Source organism: Psammomys obesus, unplaced genomic scaffold (genome assembly GCF_907164565.1).
Source record: "Psammomys obesus unplaced genomic scaffold, mPsaObe1.curated_primary_1811, whole genome shotgun sequence".
In the NCBI taxonomy this organism is placed as follows: domain Eukaryota; kingdom Metazoa; phylum Chordata; class Mammalia; order Rodentia; family Muridae; genus Psammomys; species Psammomys obesus.
Window position 1 is genome coordinate 7910652 of NW_026596085.1, and position 18972 is coordinate 7929623.

General features: G+C 41.5%; 1 protein-coding gene across 1 annotated transcript in view; it reads right to left on the reverse strand.

Annotated features, from left to right (window-relative positions):
• Window positions 1-7904: 7904 nt before the first annotated feature.
• Window positions 7905-18972, reverse strand: part of Pdzrn4 (PDZ domain containing ring finger 4) — a 352809-nt gene continuing 341741 nt past the window's right edge. The window contains 1 exon segment of the mRNA XM_055627261.1: window positions 7905-10194. Coding sequence (XP_055483236.1) covers window positions 8677-10194 — 1518 coding nt within the window. The 3' untranslated portion in view covers window positions 7905-8676.

Here is an 18972-nt window from a genome sequence, read left to right on the forward strand (position 1 = left end):
ATATATATGTAATCACCTTAGGAGCAGACTAATGTTATAGTCTGTCTCCAGAGTCCAGATTAGGCCCTGACCTGTCAGTTTCTGTTTAGTGTTCAATAAACCACTGTTGATTTGAGTCTGGTGTCTGGTGTGTGAGTGGTCAGTGAGTGGCTATTCCTGAACTGAACCCATAACAAAACTAAGAGCATCTACCTACCAACCAACCAACCAACCAACCAACCAACCAACCAACCAACCAACAACCCACCACCTCTCAGGGCCCTAGCATTTATACATCCTCTGAAATGTTCCCAAATTCTAACCATTACCCAATCACAAAAACTCTCCGCAGCTGGCAAAATCATGCCACTGTTGGAACACGAGGCGAATGTGCTAGAGTACATATCAGCTGCTGCATGCGAAGTGGCCACAAATCCCCACCCCTAGGATTAAGACAAAAACATTTTCTTATACTATTGCTGAGTTTCTTTGAATTTTAACTGGGAAATAACAGGATTGTTAAGAATTTTAAGATTGTCTAGCAAATTGTAACATGTAGAATGAAAACATGGACCATAACACAGATTACTAGAGAAATGAATAACTATGCAAGGAGTACTTTAGGACAGTTGGTGACTATAATGGGATGGAGTATAGTGTGTTATACTTTATATAACACACTGAAATGACATAGTTAATATTTCATAAACATTTTATATTTGTATCAAGTACTAATACCCCAGAGATAAATATAAACATTTACGTTACCAAAAAATCTGTTCTTGTTTGGAGAATAATGTTATAAATATAAAATAAAAATAATAGAAAGAATGCTGATAAAATTTGACTATTGAAAATGCTAAACCCATTAGCAAGCAGGTAAATGTGATTGCCGCCAAGCCTGAAGATCTGAATTCAGTCCCTGGAACCCACACAGGACAAGGAGAGAACTAAAACTCCTCTGGGCTGTTATCTGATTTCACAAGTACATTGTGGCATGCACGTGTCCCTCAAAGGGCATGCCGCATAGCTTTCACCCTTCTCTAGGTGACAGCCATCGACGAGGTACTGCATAGAACACAAAGACAAGTCCGGGGGCCTTTAACTCTAGAAGTCCACACCTTGGTAGCACATGGAAATGACATAACATCTGCATCTCTGTTTACTACTGCTGTGAGGAAACACCGCGATCAAAAGCAAGTTTACTCATCCACATCACTGTTCAACATGGAATGGGAGCAGGGCAGGAATGCAAACAAGGCATGGACCTGGAGTCAGGAGCTGATACAGAGGCCATCTAGGCTCTTTTTAAAGAAACTAAAATTCTTACTACACGTGGCCATAATATATGTTGGAGAATGGAGAACGTGGAAGACTTTGGGATTTTGGACTATAAAAGTGGTACAGCTGGGGCTAACCCAACGGGCCATCCCATTCAAGCCCTGGAAGACAGTAGTGCTGAGAGCAGTATGGACTGTAGAGGTCCAGCACAGGCGGTTTCAGAGGTGAGTACTATTATCAGCTGGCTTAAAGAACATTTGATGACGCTCTGACAAAGAACGTGGCTGTTTTCGTCTTTGTCCTAAGAATCTGCCAGACGATAAATTGAAGAGTTTTGGACCGATTTCATTGACAAAAAGATTTCAAGAGAGGCTCATATCGACACAGTTATTTTAGTGAGCCTTATAAAGATCTACAGTGCAAAAAGCGAACAGGACAAATAGAAATAATAAAAGTTCAGTTTGAAAAGAAAAATTCTCCAGGAAATTCAATGTTAGACCCAAGCCTTGTTGTCAAAGAGATGAGAAGTTTTAAGAAAGGACTGATATTAAATAAAAATGAATGCAATGGTGCCCTCAAAGAAAGATTCCACCCAGATGAGCTAATAACAACTTGTTGAAAGTATCCAAGGAATCTCCTGTTCTAAAAGCAAAATAAAGCATATTTAATGAAGGAAATCATTGACAAATCAAAGCTTGCACAAATGTAATTCAAGGGGGGAGGGCGGTCAGGTGTTGTAGGATATTTAATCCCACTGTTAACCCGGACAGTGTGAACTATAAAAGCCTGTTTGGTGTGGCTCAGCCCTAATACACACCTTTAATCCAAGAGCTTTCTATATACAGGATTTAATAAAGTTAGCCCTAGGTTAAGAGGGAGAGCTAGTAACCAGATGACAGGGATTAAGTAATAAGGAGAGACTTTTAGTTGAAGGGTACTTAAGACATTACGGAAAAAAAGAAAGAGCTTTTGGACTCTTTAGTTCTTTGGCTTTTAGCTCTAGGCTTTGTGTGTGTGTGTGTGTGTGTATGTGTGTATGTGTGTGTGTGTGTGTGTGTGTGTGTGTGTGTGTGACGCTGTCTGAGTAGGAAGATCAGCTGGGTGCTTTCTCTGCCTCTCTGAGCTAGTAGGCTTCCACCTCAGCATCTTAGACTTTATTGGTAAAATTGAATAGGATCGCTTTTCTGTCTTTAAAACAGTGGTCCAGTTTTCATCCTAAGCAGGCAGCAGAACTTTGCAGCTGCAGCTTCCTGGTTCTGGCTTTAGAGTCACGAAGGATACAGGAGTGATGGGGTTGTAGGCTCTTTCTCTGTTGGAAACAGGTAAGGTTCTAGCTGCTTGTAAGGGCACAGTATTTTTCATCGTGGGCTGTTTTGCTGTTCTCTTTTTATCGTGTGTGTGGGAGTACACCTCCAGACAAGGAGTTTCGAGAACACTTTGAGACAAACATGGTTGCATGCAGTGTGTAGGGAAACTTTGCTCCGAAAGCTGCCTTCTCAGGGTATTCAGACTGCATACAAGAATTTATCCAAAATCACATGGTACACCATCTAGTTCCGGGTGACCAAGAAGAACAGCATAGTCTGTGTTGTTTTAGGGCCTTTTGGAGACCCCTAACAGTCTGTAGGGAGACAACCCATATTCTGTCCTGGAGTGCCATTTGGTCTCACAGCTGCTGGGAACAGCAGTGATACTCTTATAGATTGTTAAGATAATTTTCATTCATGTATTTCTGTATGCAGGTTTCTCTTCAGTAGATTTTGTAAGGCCTGCTCTGACAGTCAGAAATCAGTTTCATTTTTACTAATCTTGGGTCTTTATTTCTCCTTCAAGTCTGGATACAGAAGCCTTGCTTGGTAGTTATTTTCCTTCTGGGGTTAGAATACATCACTTTATGCACTCCGGCCTGGAGGCTATTTGCAGTAGAATCATTTCCTGATAGAGTTATCATTCAGTGTGTCTTAGGACTACCCTCACCGATTTCACAGTGATGTCTTTGTCCTGTGCTTTGGTTTCATATGTCATGATAAGAGTCTTTTCCGGTTGGGTCTGTTTGGGGTACAGTGACTCTCAGCATGCTGATGTGTGTGCAGTTCCCAGGACTGCAGAATCCCTCCGCTGTTATTTGTCTAATTTATTTCTCTTTTTCCTTTATGCTATAACCTTTTTTCTCGCCTTTGGATGATTCTTGTGTTTGATCACTGAATGATGGTGTCGCAAAGATACTGAGTGCTTTCTTCATCCTTTCTTTTCTTGTTTTTTTTTTTTCCCCTATGTGAATAAGAAATTTTAAAAGACCCATCTTCTCTCTCAGATATTCTTTATTCTGTTTGATCTAATATATCCTTAGGCTTTCAACTGAGTTTTTCATTTGATTTATTGAACTTTCAATTTCTATATGGGTCTGTTTCAAAACATGCATTTCTCTGTTGGGTTTCACATTTATTTTCTGCATTTTATTCTCAATTTCAGTGAACGGTTTATCTTTAGGCACTTAGATCTTACTCAATGGCTTTTAAAAAGCCATTCTTTGAATTTTCTTTCAGGTTTCTCATCCATCTAAAGTTCTTTTCTGTCTGTTACTAGAAAGTTTTGATCTTTTGGAGATATTCTATGACCCAATTAAAATATATTTTCTGTGTTCCTAGGCTCAAACTTGTACATGAAGTAGATGAGCTATTGCTACCATTTAATGGTCTTCTGAAGAAGTGATCTGAGTAAATAGTCCCATATGTCTGATGGCATTGGTGCATTAGGCAATGTTGATGTTATTTCCAGTTGGGCACGAAGTACAGTCTCCTGTTGTTTCTTTACCTATCATTGATAACTTGTGTACAGTGTATATCGCAGTGTATTTTGCGGACCATCACAGAGTGGGAACATGGTAGTAGTTCAGACAGGAGTGATGTGGACAGCACTGTGTGTGAAATCTATACTGTGTGTCTAGATCTACAATGGTAGTACGGTCCCTAGTCAGGTGATAAAGTATCTTAGACACTGCTGACTTTTTATTCATTGGGATCTCTGGCATTACCAGCAGCACTAGTCATGGGCCTCAAACACTGTGTCTTCTTACCAGTAAATTGAAAGGGTACTGGTCAGAGATGGTAAAAATTCCTCTTGAGCCTCTCTTATCTGGGCAGGATGATGGTTAGCTTTTTCTCTGATTCTTTCAGGCCTAGTGTCCACCAGCATGAGAAGGTCATGATACAGGGCCAGCACTAGCAAAGTTTCTCATCAGACAGTCTTGGGCTGTGTGCCTGCAAGATGGCAAACAGCTGGAGTTTCTCAGAGTCTTCCCAGCATGCACCTGTGTGTGGCAACGGTGAAATGGATTGGTAGTATCTCAGGATGGACTACACATGCTTCCCTCACTGCCACGCATCTCTGTGTGACTGGCCAGCAGATGAGCTCCACATTCCGTGTTTTGAGGAGAGCGCCTCCTTCTCACTACCCTCCATGATGCAATACCTAATCCCTGTAGCATGAGGCATCTTGACAATTTGAGTCAAAGTTCTGCTTCAGTGCCAAGCTTGGTTGGTGAGGCACCCCCAATTTTACTAGCACATTGGAATGTAAATTGGGTCCACAGGATGGGAATATGCAGGTTTCCCATCCTTGGAGGAGTCTGACTTGAGACAAGGTGTCCTGTATTGGGACAGCTCCTGGCTTTGGTATGCTGGGAACTTTGTAGGAGGTGATAAAAGGCTGTTTGGAAAGGGAGGACTTCTTTTTGAAAATTCCAGCTTGTATCATCAGGATGCAGGCCCCAGAGAATTATGTAACTAATCAGTAGCTAGGGTTGCTAGCATCCACATTGACAGCATTTCTCGAATTTGCCCCATTCGACTCTTACCCCTGAAGAAGGGAGACACCTTCCCTCAGTCTGTGGAGCTGGGTGACAAGTGACAGAGTATTTCATTTTCTCTTTGTACATTGATGCCTCTGGTCTCTGCATCTTATGAGATTCTAGTTTCTCTTCTGCACATTTCCAGTGTTCTCCTAATCAGTCGTTCCACTCACGTTCAGCTGCATATCTGTGGCTTTGCTTGGTAAGCTCTGGGAACTTCTACAGAACTGTAAGTGGCAAGGTCAAGAATTTCTAGGAACTCTGCTTTATTTTTTCCTGGAAGAAGTAAATTAGTCAATGAGTCTGATGCAATGTTTAGTTTTATTGAGAAATAATAGAAGTTATTCAGTTATTAGTATATATATATATAGTTAATTGCATTGATAATTATTCACATAAATACTGTGTGAATTAATTAATAGAAAACAATAAAGGAAACATTTAATTGCATATTCATTAAAATTTAAAGACTGTTAGTTTAAGGGATCATCAGAAAAACCATTTACCAAAGGCATCGGTTTCTCAAGGTCTGAATTGGAAACTTCATGGAGTGTCCTGAGAGAAGACACAAGAAAGACACACGAAATCTTTAAATACTAGTCTCCAGAACTCAGATTTTAAACTTATCCAAGTGCACTGAGGAAATGGTGTTTAGGAGAGCAGATGTTGCTGCCATGGCAGAATAGGATGGAGAGTGGCCTAAGTAACCTGTCATGGGACAGTGACATCCTCATCTCTGGCTGTCTTAAGTCCCCTGGAAATAATCTATGCATTTTGACAATGAAACCATAGAGCTTTATAAATGTACAGGTGAAGCAGCAGGGAACAAGTAAATAGCACTGCTATTACAAAGACTATGAGGCCGAGAACCAATGCTAATGAAAGGCAACACCCCCACCCCCAACAGAAAACAAGCAACCAGGCTGAACTGAATCCGATGGAAGATTCAGGCATGCCAGCAGTACGTGGCTCAAGTCAAGATGTGGCCACAGAAAGGTGATATTCAACACACAGCAGGTGTCGATAAAAGGAAGGAAGGAAGGAAGGAAGGAAGGAAGGAAGGAAGGAAGGAAGGAAAGAAAGAAAGAAAGAAAGGAAAGAAGGAAGGAAGGAAAGGAAAGAAAGGAGGAAGAATCATTTCAGTGTATGTTGGAGTAGTTAAGCAATTTCACTTACAATGGCTAGAATTAAGAAGCAAGGAAACCTTCAATTGCTTTACTTTGATATTATTATCACTATTATAAAATTTGAGTCAGCTTTCTACCATAGACAAATAAAATGAGCTTATTTCCCTGTATGGGATAGCCTTTCAAAAAGATGCAGTCATGGAAAGGCAGGAGAACAGCAGCAAAAGGACCACTATGGAGGGCTGTTCGGGTAGCATCACAGGTCAACCTGACACAATCACAGTTGAATAATTACTTTTATCTGATTGGTCTGTGGCCATGTCTTTAAGGGATTGACTTGACCGATAATTGATGTAGGAGGCCATGCCCACTGCAGTGGGCACTGGGCACCTCGTCCAGGGTTGTGCAAGGAAGCTAGCTGAGCACGAGAGTATTACAGAGATAAAGGCAGCAAGCAAGTTACCACGTGGACTCACTTCAATGATAGGCAGGGAAAGATGAAATTAAACCCTTTCTGCTCCAGTTTCTTTTGGTCAGAGTGTTTAATCGCAGCAACAGAAGCAAGCAGGGGAATGCAAATTCATAAAATAATTTAGAGTAAATATTTAGGGTACTATTCAAATGGAATTTAATCAGAGAATTACTAAGCAAGGGGATTCAAGACTGTCCTTTCATGAACCTAAAGTCTAGAAAGGGAGACAATGACAATCTATGTATATGATTTAATTATGAATAAATTGCCAAGGGAGAACAATGTGCATACCAGTATACTCTGAAGAGATAAGAAAATGTGTTGTCATTGACACAGTTCCCCCAAAATCTGTCTGTTGTTTCATTCTAATAAGGTATAAGATTTGTTTCAAAAATCTCAGCAAAGTAAGAGGCCCTAACGTCAATGAGAAGGGGGCAGGAGTGATTCAGACCTAAGTAGACAGAGCAGCGGGTGAGTTGGGCAAACTATGAGAAGACCTGAGCCTAGGGCTGAGGCCCAAGACTGGTTGAAGCGCTAATGTGCAGGCATTGTAAGGTTTCTCGCAGGACATCAGCTTGAGACATCTCTAGGTGCCATGCCTGTCAGGTTAAATGAAAATTTACACCCATGGCTACCATTTTCTTTCATTCCATAGGCATTTATGACTGGCATGTGACATGGTTAAATGTTTAAGCAATGAAAAGCTAGGTTAAAAAACAGAATCTTCCCAGCCGGTTAACAACATACTCTTTACTAAAGACATATAAGGCATGTAATTGAATATGCTGAAAACTACTGCAAAAATGGCTTCCCACAATTTATTTTTAGGTGACCAGTTAAATGAACATGCGGTGTTACAGTCTGGATTGTGTCCTACCCAAGTTGAATGACTTAACAGCTTTTAGAGCTATGAGAGGTAACTTGCCATTGTTGAAGCCTCTCAGAGAATGTGAGTTTTACAGGTGAAACAGTTGTGTCTGTAGGAGACCTTTCATTAATAGTTTTTTTTTTTCTTCATTCTTCCAGAAATATGTTTTTGGCTCTCTCACATGCAAAAGTCAGACTAGAGGGTCATGAAGGGCAATTTAGCATTATTGAAATACTTCACCTATTTTCTAATTTGCTCTGGGCAGGAAGATGTGACACAATGACCTATGAGTAGTGTTTCAGAAACAACTTTATTGAAGAAAAAAAAAAAGGTAGAAAAAGCGCACAGTTTATAATTCACAACTAAGAGTCTTCTAATAGTATACGTACAACTAAACATGTTAACCACAGTGGACAAAGAAAAGAACAGTCCTCGATAACTTCGCTTATGGATAATCAATAATTTATTTTTTATTTTTTTATTGTCACAAATTACCACAATTACCTAGCTACATGACCAGTGTCACTACGTATCACAGGAAGATTGTCCACCCACACTTTACTGAGACAAAGACAACTGCCATGTGTGTGTTAAATGTACAACAGGCTGTAAAAGGGGTGCTACTTCATGTATGAGACAAGATGCGGCACGTGGTTTATATGCAGATTCGATTTAGTAATCGCTATGCCAGTAAGCGAGCATAGGAGTGTTTTGGCATTGAGTTATTAAAATAGAAAATAAGAAAATTAGAGAAATAAATCGAGATTTTTTAACTTACAATAGATACATTAAAATACGAAATCAATTAGGTCCTTAGTATTTTTGTCATTTTTTTTCCTTTTTTCATTGTTTTATTTTTATTTTTTTTCTATAAATGAGCGCTATGAATATATCACAAGTTACAGAAAGATAATAGCCAAAGAAGGTACCAGCGTATGAAAAGCAAATTAAAAAGTACCGGGTATTTTTTTTTTTTCTTACAAAAAATTTCAACTGCAAAAGTCACAAAATATATATAAAAACGCCACATTGAACGAGGCAATCATTCTCTACCGAAACTGGTAGCGTGCTCTGTAAGGCAGCTGTCCCATTCGCCTGGTCATACGGTGGTCACCGACAGGAAGGCGTTTTGGACTCTAGTGCCATCTGGAGACTTCGCCCCGTGGGTCATCAGTTCTTGGATTGTCATCCAGTTATCCAAAATTTTCTTGTTTCTCTTTTTCATCATCTTCTTGTGGCTCAGTTCAATGATGCTCAGCTCCTTCTTGCCTTCGCCGCTGCTCTGCGGGCTCTCCTTGAGACACTCCAGCCGGCTCCGCATCATGAACTCCCGGCGCCGCCTTTGCTCCTTGGCCCGGACCAGGTGCTGCTTTCTCTCCTCCTTGCTCCAGTACCGCCCCATTTTCATCTCACTCATGGTGTCGTCGTCTGTGGTCATGCCGCTCCGCTCCTCCTTGATCTTTAAGGCACGTTCCTTCAGAATCCGGTCTCGCACTGGCCTCTTTGTTATGTACCGGGTCCCATCGCTCCTAATTTTGACCTTCCACTCCATCTTGGGCTCTGAGCCCCTGGGCGATTCCTTGCACATGCTCACCAGGCTGAGCTGACTCTGGGCGTACTCCACAGCGGATTTCTGTTGGATTAACTGCATGTAGCTCTGATAGTGCCGGGCATGTGCTGGGATGTTGGCATACCTGTAGGAGGAGCTGTGGTAAGGAGACAGGTATGGGGTGTGCTCCCTGGCCATGCCCTCTTGATCCGGAAGCTGGGTGTTCTCCAGACTCTTCTCCAGGCTTTCGGTGCTGCAGCCTTCCTCGGCGCTTTTGGCTTTGGTAGATGTGTATTCCTTGGTGCTCTGTCTGGAAGGGGACTGACGGGCTGTCGTTGTGCCCCTCAGGTTTTTCTTGTTGGTGAGGTTGATCACTCTCGGGAGAGAACTATCTGGGGACCTGTCTATAGTCAGGGGGGTGCTTCTGCAGCTCTCGGCTGTGTTGTAGGCGCTCGAGCTGTCCTTGTCCGACTTTTCGGGATGTTCCATGATGTCGTCCAGCTTCCCCCTCTGCGTGTCTAGGCTGGTGTTGTAATTTCGGAATCCTCCGTCGTGCAGCGCCCAGATGTCCCCGTACTGGTCCGTCACCTTCTGGAGCCTGTGCGCCTGCATGATATTCTGGCACTCTAGCTCGATGTTCCTTAGCTCTTCGTTGAGCAGCTGCAGCTCGTGCTCTACCCCGCTCTGCTCCCCTTGACAGCATTCAATTGTGCTGCGTGAGTAGTACAGGTCATAGTCCCCGTGGTTTCGAATCTTAAGCTCCAGGAGCTGCTGGAATCCTTCACACACCTCGCGGTTGCTGGCACAGTCGGAGTCCAAGCACTCACCCCCGGCAAAGCTCCCGCTGCACTGAAGCTCAAGGCTTCTGAGGGTGTCTTGGCTCTGGCCCAGCTCTCTCTTGCTCTTCAAAGATGTGCTGTGGGCTTCCTCGGCTGCATTCTCCTGCTCTGAGCTCTCATCGTTGCGCAAGCTCTCATCTGTGCGCCCCACGCCACTGTCCTTCTCCTGGTTGTTGGAAGAGGATGTGGCCGTGTCCGTTGTGCCTTCTTCCTCCTCCTGCTTTTTTGGCTGAGAAAATAGAACACAAGGAATTATTCTGAAAAGAAATGGCTGCTGGAAACTCGCTTGATAAGTGTTTCGTGGCTAAGGTGCAGTTCCTAGAAGCAGGGCTAGATGCAGTTTGCATACTAATTTTAGAAATAGAGACAATTAGCTTGTGACAGCCTTCTGTGCAGTGACATAGAGGAAACAAGCAGACAGAGAACCTGGAAATGAAGGGTTTTTAACTTCAGGCTATTCTCTTTTGGAAACCGAGGTGAAGAATATACATGATGTAACTCTGAACTTCTCAAGTAAAAACACACATGAGTAACAGAGACAGAATATCTACCTCCTTTCAGGAATTTGAAGGTCTAATGCTTGGGAACCACAACCACGTATCGCTGCTTCTTCACTTTCTTTAAGCGAAGCAGAATAAGGTAGAAAAGACCATTTATTCAATAATGATTTACTGACTTATTTAGTAATCTACCTGAGAAACTGCTTCTACTGTCCATTTGCCAAGCAAGACCTGGTACCTGAAACAGAATGACCTGGGTAAATGGCTTAAACAATGGGCAGTTGCCATTAACAACCTGCTGACTCCATTATAGGCTTCCGTAAAACCTTGTTTGGTTGCCCACCCCACCTTGCGGTTTCAGGGTATAAAATGAAAATACAACTGGACCTAGGGCTGAAGCCTTTTAGCAGCTGTCCTGGCTTTGGTCCAGCAGTGACATCTCCTTTCTTCACTCTTTCACGCTGTGCTGGAACTCCGAACCTCCATCTCTGTCTGTAGAGGAGGAAGCTCCACCCCAGACAGATCTAGGCTGTTCGTGGCAGAGTGGGCTGGAAAGCAAAGCTCTCCTCCTAGTGTCCACATTACTTAGGGTCAGCACATTGTGCTCCTGGATACAGGGCCACAGTGGGCCTCCCAATCACGTGCTTCAGAAGTTAATACACTGTCCCAGAGCTCAAGCACATACGAAGAACTCTTAGCTATTAATTTACTGCAAAGATGAGATTTAGTTTGGGGCAGGTAGGATTGGTTAAGGGCTGGACACACCTGGGCATAAGTCCCTTAGATAACAAAGTTTTTCAGCAATGGTACCTATGCTGTGGAGCCAGCTTAAGAATGGACATAAGCAGAAGCAGTCAGGCTGGCCTGTGGATAACATCACAGGCGCAGACTCCTGGGAAGAATGTGACTTCCCCCACAAAAAAGAAAACCTGTGACCTGTGAAGAAGCATGCTCGGTGGCCCTTCAGGAGGGTGCAGCTCTCGCTGGCTGGCCATCTGAACCCATGTCAGTCTGCCATGTCCAGATGCCTGAACCTGTGTCTCCACGGGAGGGCTGTCCACCTTCCATGTCCACTTCAATTTTGCAGAAGCAAACATCTCCGAGTGAATAGACACCAAGTGGCTCTGCAGGAGTATGCCTATGACAGGCCGCTGCCTTGGCCGCTCTTCCTGGTTTATGGGTATAACCTAAATCTTTGGTTCAAGGACAGACTTCTCGGGATGCAGCAAGCCCTTCAGGGATCATGGGCTATTGCAGCCTTTGGAGTCTGTGTGTAGCAGCAGAATCATAAGGTTCTACTTAGGGTCACTGAACAGCTGTTTGGTCTGATTCAAACAGTATTGGAAGTATATTCTTGCTTAATTGCTTGATGCTCCCCCCTACCTATCAGTTTCTCTTTTTGCATTTTGTGAATCCATGTTGGTGACAATTGGTTTGATAGAGGGTGAGGGATTTGGTGGCTATAGCAAGACTCTTCTGAAAGCTTTCTATATATGTGGTTCTGAAGAATCGAACACTCCTTTCAGGATACCCTGGGTGACAAGGCCCCTCAGAGAGGTGCTAGGAAAGTTTCCCATAATGCCCTGTGGAAACAGCTCGGAAGACCACACTCCACTCCTGTTTCAGAAGGAACTCCACTCATTTGCAGTCAAGACTGGCAGTCCTTATCCTAAGCCACCTATACTTCTTGAAGTTTGGGGGGGGTTCTGAGACACTAACAGGGGCATCTGGCAGATTGGTGATGTCGGGAGATAATGCCCCTATAAGCTTCGTATCGGGGTTGGGACATTTCCTGAGCAGTGACTTTTTCTTCAGGGGTCCCGGAGACACAGCAAGCAGGATTTAGTTCCATCCTACCAAGGTGAACTGCCCCTAGAATTTCTCAGACTAATGTTGGCAGCAAATGACTGCTTCCCTGTCTCCTTTGTAACAGGGAGACTTCCCTGTGTCTTTTGCCATCACTGAGCTTATGCCAGTGCCTTGTGCCCTTTCTCTGGTAAATTCACTTCGGTTCTGTGTGCCCCTCTACTTTGTATGACTGGCATGGCTTCTGTAAAGTTTCCTTGTGGTCTTAAGATCTTCCAGATCTAAAGCCGCAGGCCCTTTGCTGGTGTGTAAAGGGCTTTAGCTCTCTAAATTCTTCCTCTGCCCACTTTAAATCTCTTGATTGTTCCAAGTTACTTGTAGGATTGCTGTTTCAGTCAGGTCTAGCTAACAGGGAAATTGCTAAGAGGGAATCCATAGACTCATTGGGAACAAAGACCAGGAAAAGCAAACAAACAAACAATAAACAGCAGCAACAACAAAAACCTCTACCAGGTGCTGTGGATGTAGCTTCATTTGTAAATCCATCTAAAGACTGCAAAAGATTTGCAAATAAAAGCCTTAACATTAGAAGGCCTTCACCTTTCCATTTGTTTATAATATCATCTGGCTTTAACTTTCTTCTTCTAACCTGGCAACTTGTATTACAGTCTCATGACTAGCTGAAGGATATACAACCTTTGCATATGCGTGTTTCTGTATACTCCTTTGTGTATATATTATGTGGTATGTGTTTATAGGACAGACTGAAGAAAGTCTCTTCAAATTTTCTCACAGGTATCTGAGCATACTCATAAATTAAAACTGTTACATTGAAAACGTGCCTGTTAGTTCAGATCATTAGTATACAGTGTACTTGGGTTTTCTGTCCAGGTAGGGTTATATTTGTTATAACCCTACAAAACATGAGAGCTGTGTCTAAATAAGTTTAAAATTTTCAAGTATCATTAACTATTAGTTAATATACTTAGGTTTCTTAAATTTTATAAAAATAAAGGACTTTTCTGTAGGGCTATAAATGTATTTTAATCCCAATTTTGGTATATGGCATTTAAAGCTTGCTTTCTCCTTGGGTTTTGCTAAAGTTATTAAGATTTAAAAGTATAATTAACATGTGCAATTCTATATACAAAGAACACAAAAAGAAATTAAGATGTCTTTTAACAAGAAAAACACAAGACAGTGTTTATGGATAAGAAATAATTTTGTGTAAATATTACTAAATTGACCCAGATTGAAAAGGAAGGAATGAAGGAATGAAGGAAAGAAGGAAGGAAGGAGGGAAGGAAGGAAGGAAGAATTAGGAAAGCTAAATAAACCAGAGAGGTTCTGAGCAGTCACAGAGCATCTGTAGAGGATAAATATTATATAATAAATAAATAATAAAAACATTGTGTGTTTCCAATGAGCTATAGCTAAGAACAGACTGCTTCTATTGGTCTAAAAATCAAACATTGACATGCTGATATCAAACCAGAATCTAGATTCTCTGTGTCTAAAACAACAAAACATTCTTAAATTATCTACTTATTCTTAGTAAAGTCTATAAAAGTTGAGTAGTCCTAATTAATATTATGCTACCAATCAGGGCTTTTATATGAAAATGTTATATGCAGTCAAAGTAACTACTTTTTTGGTAAACTGCTAATTCGTATCGAAATTCTACCAGTTACAATTGTCTTTGGTCTTCTACACTTTTGCTTCTCCTCCAAAGTATCCGAACTCAAATACATGGAAAAGAGTCTAAGGCATCCTCTTTTTGTTTTTAATTTAAATTTTATTTTATTTTTTAGAATTTCATATATGACTGTGTACTTACATCATCTACACCTCTCGCCTCCTGTGCCTCCACGCCTCAACTTCATGACTCCTTCTTTTTCAATTTTTATTGTTAGGAGTTTGTGTGTGTGTGTGTGTGTGTGTGTGTGTGTGTGTGTGTGTGTAAAATATTGACAGCGTTAAGAGTGGATAGCCTATCAGGGGACTTGTGACTGGAAAGAAGGATTCTCCCTCACTCAGCAACCTCTGATTGCCTGTAGGTCTTTATCTAGGGATACGGCTTTGTGAATGTCGCCCAGTATGCATTGCATGCTATCTGGTGTCATTATGCATATCTGATTTAGATGACAATATTAATGACCTTTCATGGGCACAGCTTCCTTGTCATATATAAGAGATGCTATCTCACAGAAGATGTTCTAACCCCCGGGTCCTTACACTCTTTGCTCTCCCTCTTTGTGAAAGGCTCCCTGAACCTTAGGTGTAGGGGTCCTTTTAAAGACATTTTTTTAAGGAACAACTAAGTTTATAAATAAGTTGGGTTTTCCTTGATAGAATTTAACATGGCTACAGAAAGTTATCTTTCTTTGCTTAAACTAGAATATAACACGAGTGTTTTGCTTGTGTATTTCATATTTTTTCTTTTAAAACTTTATACCCATGCATATCAAGACTCCATAGGCCTTCAGTGCATTACACAGTGATGCGTGCCCAGTGCTTTGACATAATGCATGTTATCAACAGAATGAAAGTGAAGAGGACTTAGCAAGGGACACCGGCCATCTTTGGGTTGAGTGAGAGAAGTTCTTCTAAACCTCTTTAGTCACATTTGTTGCCCAAATGTGACTAAAATGAATATGGTGGTAACTCCATCATCAGTCACTTCCCCTCCAGTATGGTCTAGTCATGCTGGCAACTGGCAGAAAATCAACCTAACCATAAGATGGTTGGTCACTGATGCTACAGACAGCAATGGGAAAAGCGAAAGGACTGTGACAGCTGTTAGAATCACAAGAATCATTTGTGCTAAGCTTACTGAAGAACAAATGAAGCCAGTGTGCTAGGAAGAAGTTACCTTCTAATAACTGCCAGGTCACAGATCAGCAGCCACAGCAGCCTATGTAGAAAAGTGTTTCTATGAAGACATCTTTTTTTCTGTCTCTGATGCTATTTTTGTTTCAGTCACGTGGTGTGGTGAGGACCATCATTCAGAATACCCAAAACAATCCATCTCAGCTTGTCTGTAAACTGTCCCTTGCCCACCTAGTTCCTAATAGTCTGTTTCCTCTTGACCTGAGAACAAAGGCAGAAGGAGATTGTACAGTCACACCCGCCACTCCACCCCTCTAGAAACACCATGGGAAAAACTAACCTCAACTAAAATAGCATCAAGAAACACCACCTGGTTTTAGAAACCGGAAAGGGACCTGTCATCCTAAATATTATTGTGAAAGATTACTAGGCTAAGTTGTTTCTAGAAAAAAAAAAAAAAGAACTTCTACACTGTGTCTTAATTCTCATTGACTAAGAGAGCCCCAGGGAAGGCTGAAAATGGGCACCAGAAAGAAATCAGTATAATATACCCCAAATGAAAATGTCTGCAGGTCTATGATGGCATCTCCCTTCTGTTTGTCCATAGGTAGTAATTGTGTTTCTAATTGTCTTCACAGTCAGACTGTAGTCTGTGATATAGTGAACATCGACATTGATGTGGATATTAACACGTCTCAACAGATGGAATTACAGGACTGAAAATTACACTCCTGACCTGGATGTATCTAGATGTAATTTTCTTAACTAATAAATTTCCAAGGTTATCTCCAAGAAAAAGAATTAATGTCTTTCTTTAGTGACTGAATATTATGGATTGAGACCAGCTTTTTGAGAATAGGTATGAGCAGAAAGATCAGTACAAGCGTGTCACATGATCAAGATCTCTTGTATTGGAAGCAACTGCCCACAGAGTTGTGCAGCCTCTGCTGAGGCAGGCTATCCAGTCAGTCAGTGTACTGGCTGGTTTTATGTCAACTTGATACAACCTAGAGTCATTTGAAAGAAGGGAACCTCATTGAGAAAATGCCACAACAAGATCTGGCTGTAGTGCACTTTTTTAACTAATGATTGATGTGGGAAGATCCAGCCCATTGTGGGTGGTGCCATCCCTGGGCTGGTGGTCCTGGGTTCTGTAAGAAAGCAGGCTGAGCAAGCCATGAGAGCAAGTAAGCAGGACACCTCCATGACCTCTGCTCCAGCTCCTGCCTCTAAGTTCCTGCCCTGTTTAAGTTCCTGTCTTGACTTCCTTTGGTGATGAAGAGTAATATGGAAGTGTAAATCTAATAAGCCCTTTCTCCCCACGTTGCTTTAGTCATGGTTTTTTTCATCACAGCAATAGTAACTCTAACTAGGTCAGGTATGAACTCCCTCCTTCTCTACTCCTGAGGTCCCCTAAAATTAACCCATCACAGAAACAAGTTTGAGCTCTGCTTTAGCCCCTGGCTTCCTTGCTGATTGCCTATACAATATACTGTTTTGTTTTGTTTTTATATTCTGTAAAAGTCCTAAGCCATAGCATTGGTTTCTACACTGATGAACAATGATTCCCTTCCTCAATAAAAAATAAAAATGATAGTTCCCAGGGAAATATGAGCAACACTGACTAGCAGGCATGCATATAATATCAAGAATATGTTTTGAGCTATAGGTACATATCTAATATGACAATATGGTATGTATATGCATACATATAATTTTACTCTCTGTTGTTTTTTAATTTTAATATAGAACAATTTATCAATGGCCCAATGAGATGAATACAGTAAAATTGTTTTCTTTCCTTATCACAAATCATCAATGTTCCACATTGTAAGCTCTACATTGGTTTTCTTACATGTAAGTTTACTGACTACCAGATCTAATTCTTTACTCTAGCAAATTTAACTGCATAATTATATACAACCAAACTTGTGGTAAAGAAAAGAAAAGAAAAGATTGGATGGAGTAATAAAAGGATTCTAAAGTAAGTTTAAAAGCTCTCTCTAGATAATTGCTGTTTTGTTCTCCAAATGTAATATCATATAAATAATAAAGAAAATACAGCCATGTATCATTTAATTCTAGGATTCTCAAGCTTTCCCTACAATACATCCCCTTATTCGTAATGAACACAATGACTAGCTTCTAATGTCTTACCGATAACAGTAACTAACAAAGGAAAGCCGTTCAGAGCCCCGTGCTGACTTTGACAGGAGCTGCATGGTGTGCCTTGACCATCACATCCTTGATGGTCCTATTCCTTTTGGGAGTTTGAATTTACATGTAATCGTTTTTACAATGAAAACTTCCTCATCTTGTAAGGACGAGACATTGCAGGAAGGCTGGTATTGTTCTTTATATGCAACTGCACATTGATTCCAGAGCAGCAGCCCAACCCAAGGCAGTGTAGAAAGTTAACGTGGGCATGAAGTACTCATTCATGTGCCTACAAATTTAAGTTGTTAAGTTGACTTTGAATTCATTGTCACTGGTATGTGAGAAACTGTGGAAGTGAAAATCTCCATTCCAAGCCTGGAGTTCCTTGCTGTTAACACAAGGCCTTGCTGTCATTTTTCACCACCCTCTGGAGTTATGACAGTCAGTGTTTTTGACAGGGCATTTCTAATGCAGTATTATTGTTTATAAGGGCAAAAGACGTTTTAAAGATTTCTGTACTTCTCGTCAGTTCTCAGTCTTATGGTGAGGAGAAATTTCCACACAATGAGCGTCTAACCTCGGGGACCTTAGGTGTTCCTTCACCAGCCCTCGCATTTGTATTACACATGATGAGTAGGCAGCACTCTGCACTGTATCACTTTACCTAGACAGGATCCCTCCCTGACTTCTTTATTCCAACATCCCCTGTCAATGCTGTATCGAGTCACATTTTGTATCTAAGAAAGAAGAAGCCTGGAGCAAGGACTTTCTCACTTGTAAGCAGCGGCTGCCAAGAAAAGATATCTTTATTTGTGGCCACTGTTGAAGTCATACATAAAAACTCCAACCCTATCTATACTGCAAAAAAACCGCCAACCGCCAGCAGCATTTCTGAGCACAGACTACCCTAGTGGAGGGGCCAGTAACAGTCAGGATTCGCATCCCACCTGGTTGGGTTGATGGTGTAGCTTACAGTCCTACGGTTTAGTTAGTACCTTTTGTTTGAGAAGGTAGCATGTAAACATATTTCATTATTCAGCTTGGTGAGGTGATAGGATGTCTAGCTTCGTGTGGTTAAACCTGTCAGGATTTTTTTTTTAAACAAACATCTTTATGACGGGTAAACAATTAATGTTGAGAACGGGATGCTAATTAAACAAATCAGTAAACTGCCAGAGAAATGGCAACAAGATTATGCCAGGCAGATGAAGGTCATGAACTAGACGTAAAAATCTAGGCTATATAGTTTTGTTTTTATGTAGTGTGAAAATAGCAAGAATAAAAAGACTCCTAGATACGCTTTGCCATAGTCCACATTGTGGTCTTCCCCGGTTATGAATTTCTTAAGGTCAGGAACTCTGTTTTCAAAACACTCCCACCTTCAAGTATGATACTTGGAACATATTAAAAGTTCAAATTTTCATTGAATGAATATGTGACCTTTAAGACAACATGATGTCAGCCAGGTGTGGTGGCACATGCCTGTAATCCCAGCATTCAGGGTGGCAGAGGCAGGTAGATCTCTGTGAATTTGAGGCCAGCCTGCTCTACTGAGCAAGTCCGGGGCAGCCCACAGAGAAACCCTGTCTCAACATTATTTCAATCACCTCAAATTATGCCATGGGCATGCATAGAGCAGCCATTGGGCCAAAGATCACCTTTTTGGTTATTCCAGAGTACACGGGTGTCATGAACCCATCAAGTACACAAATCTT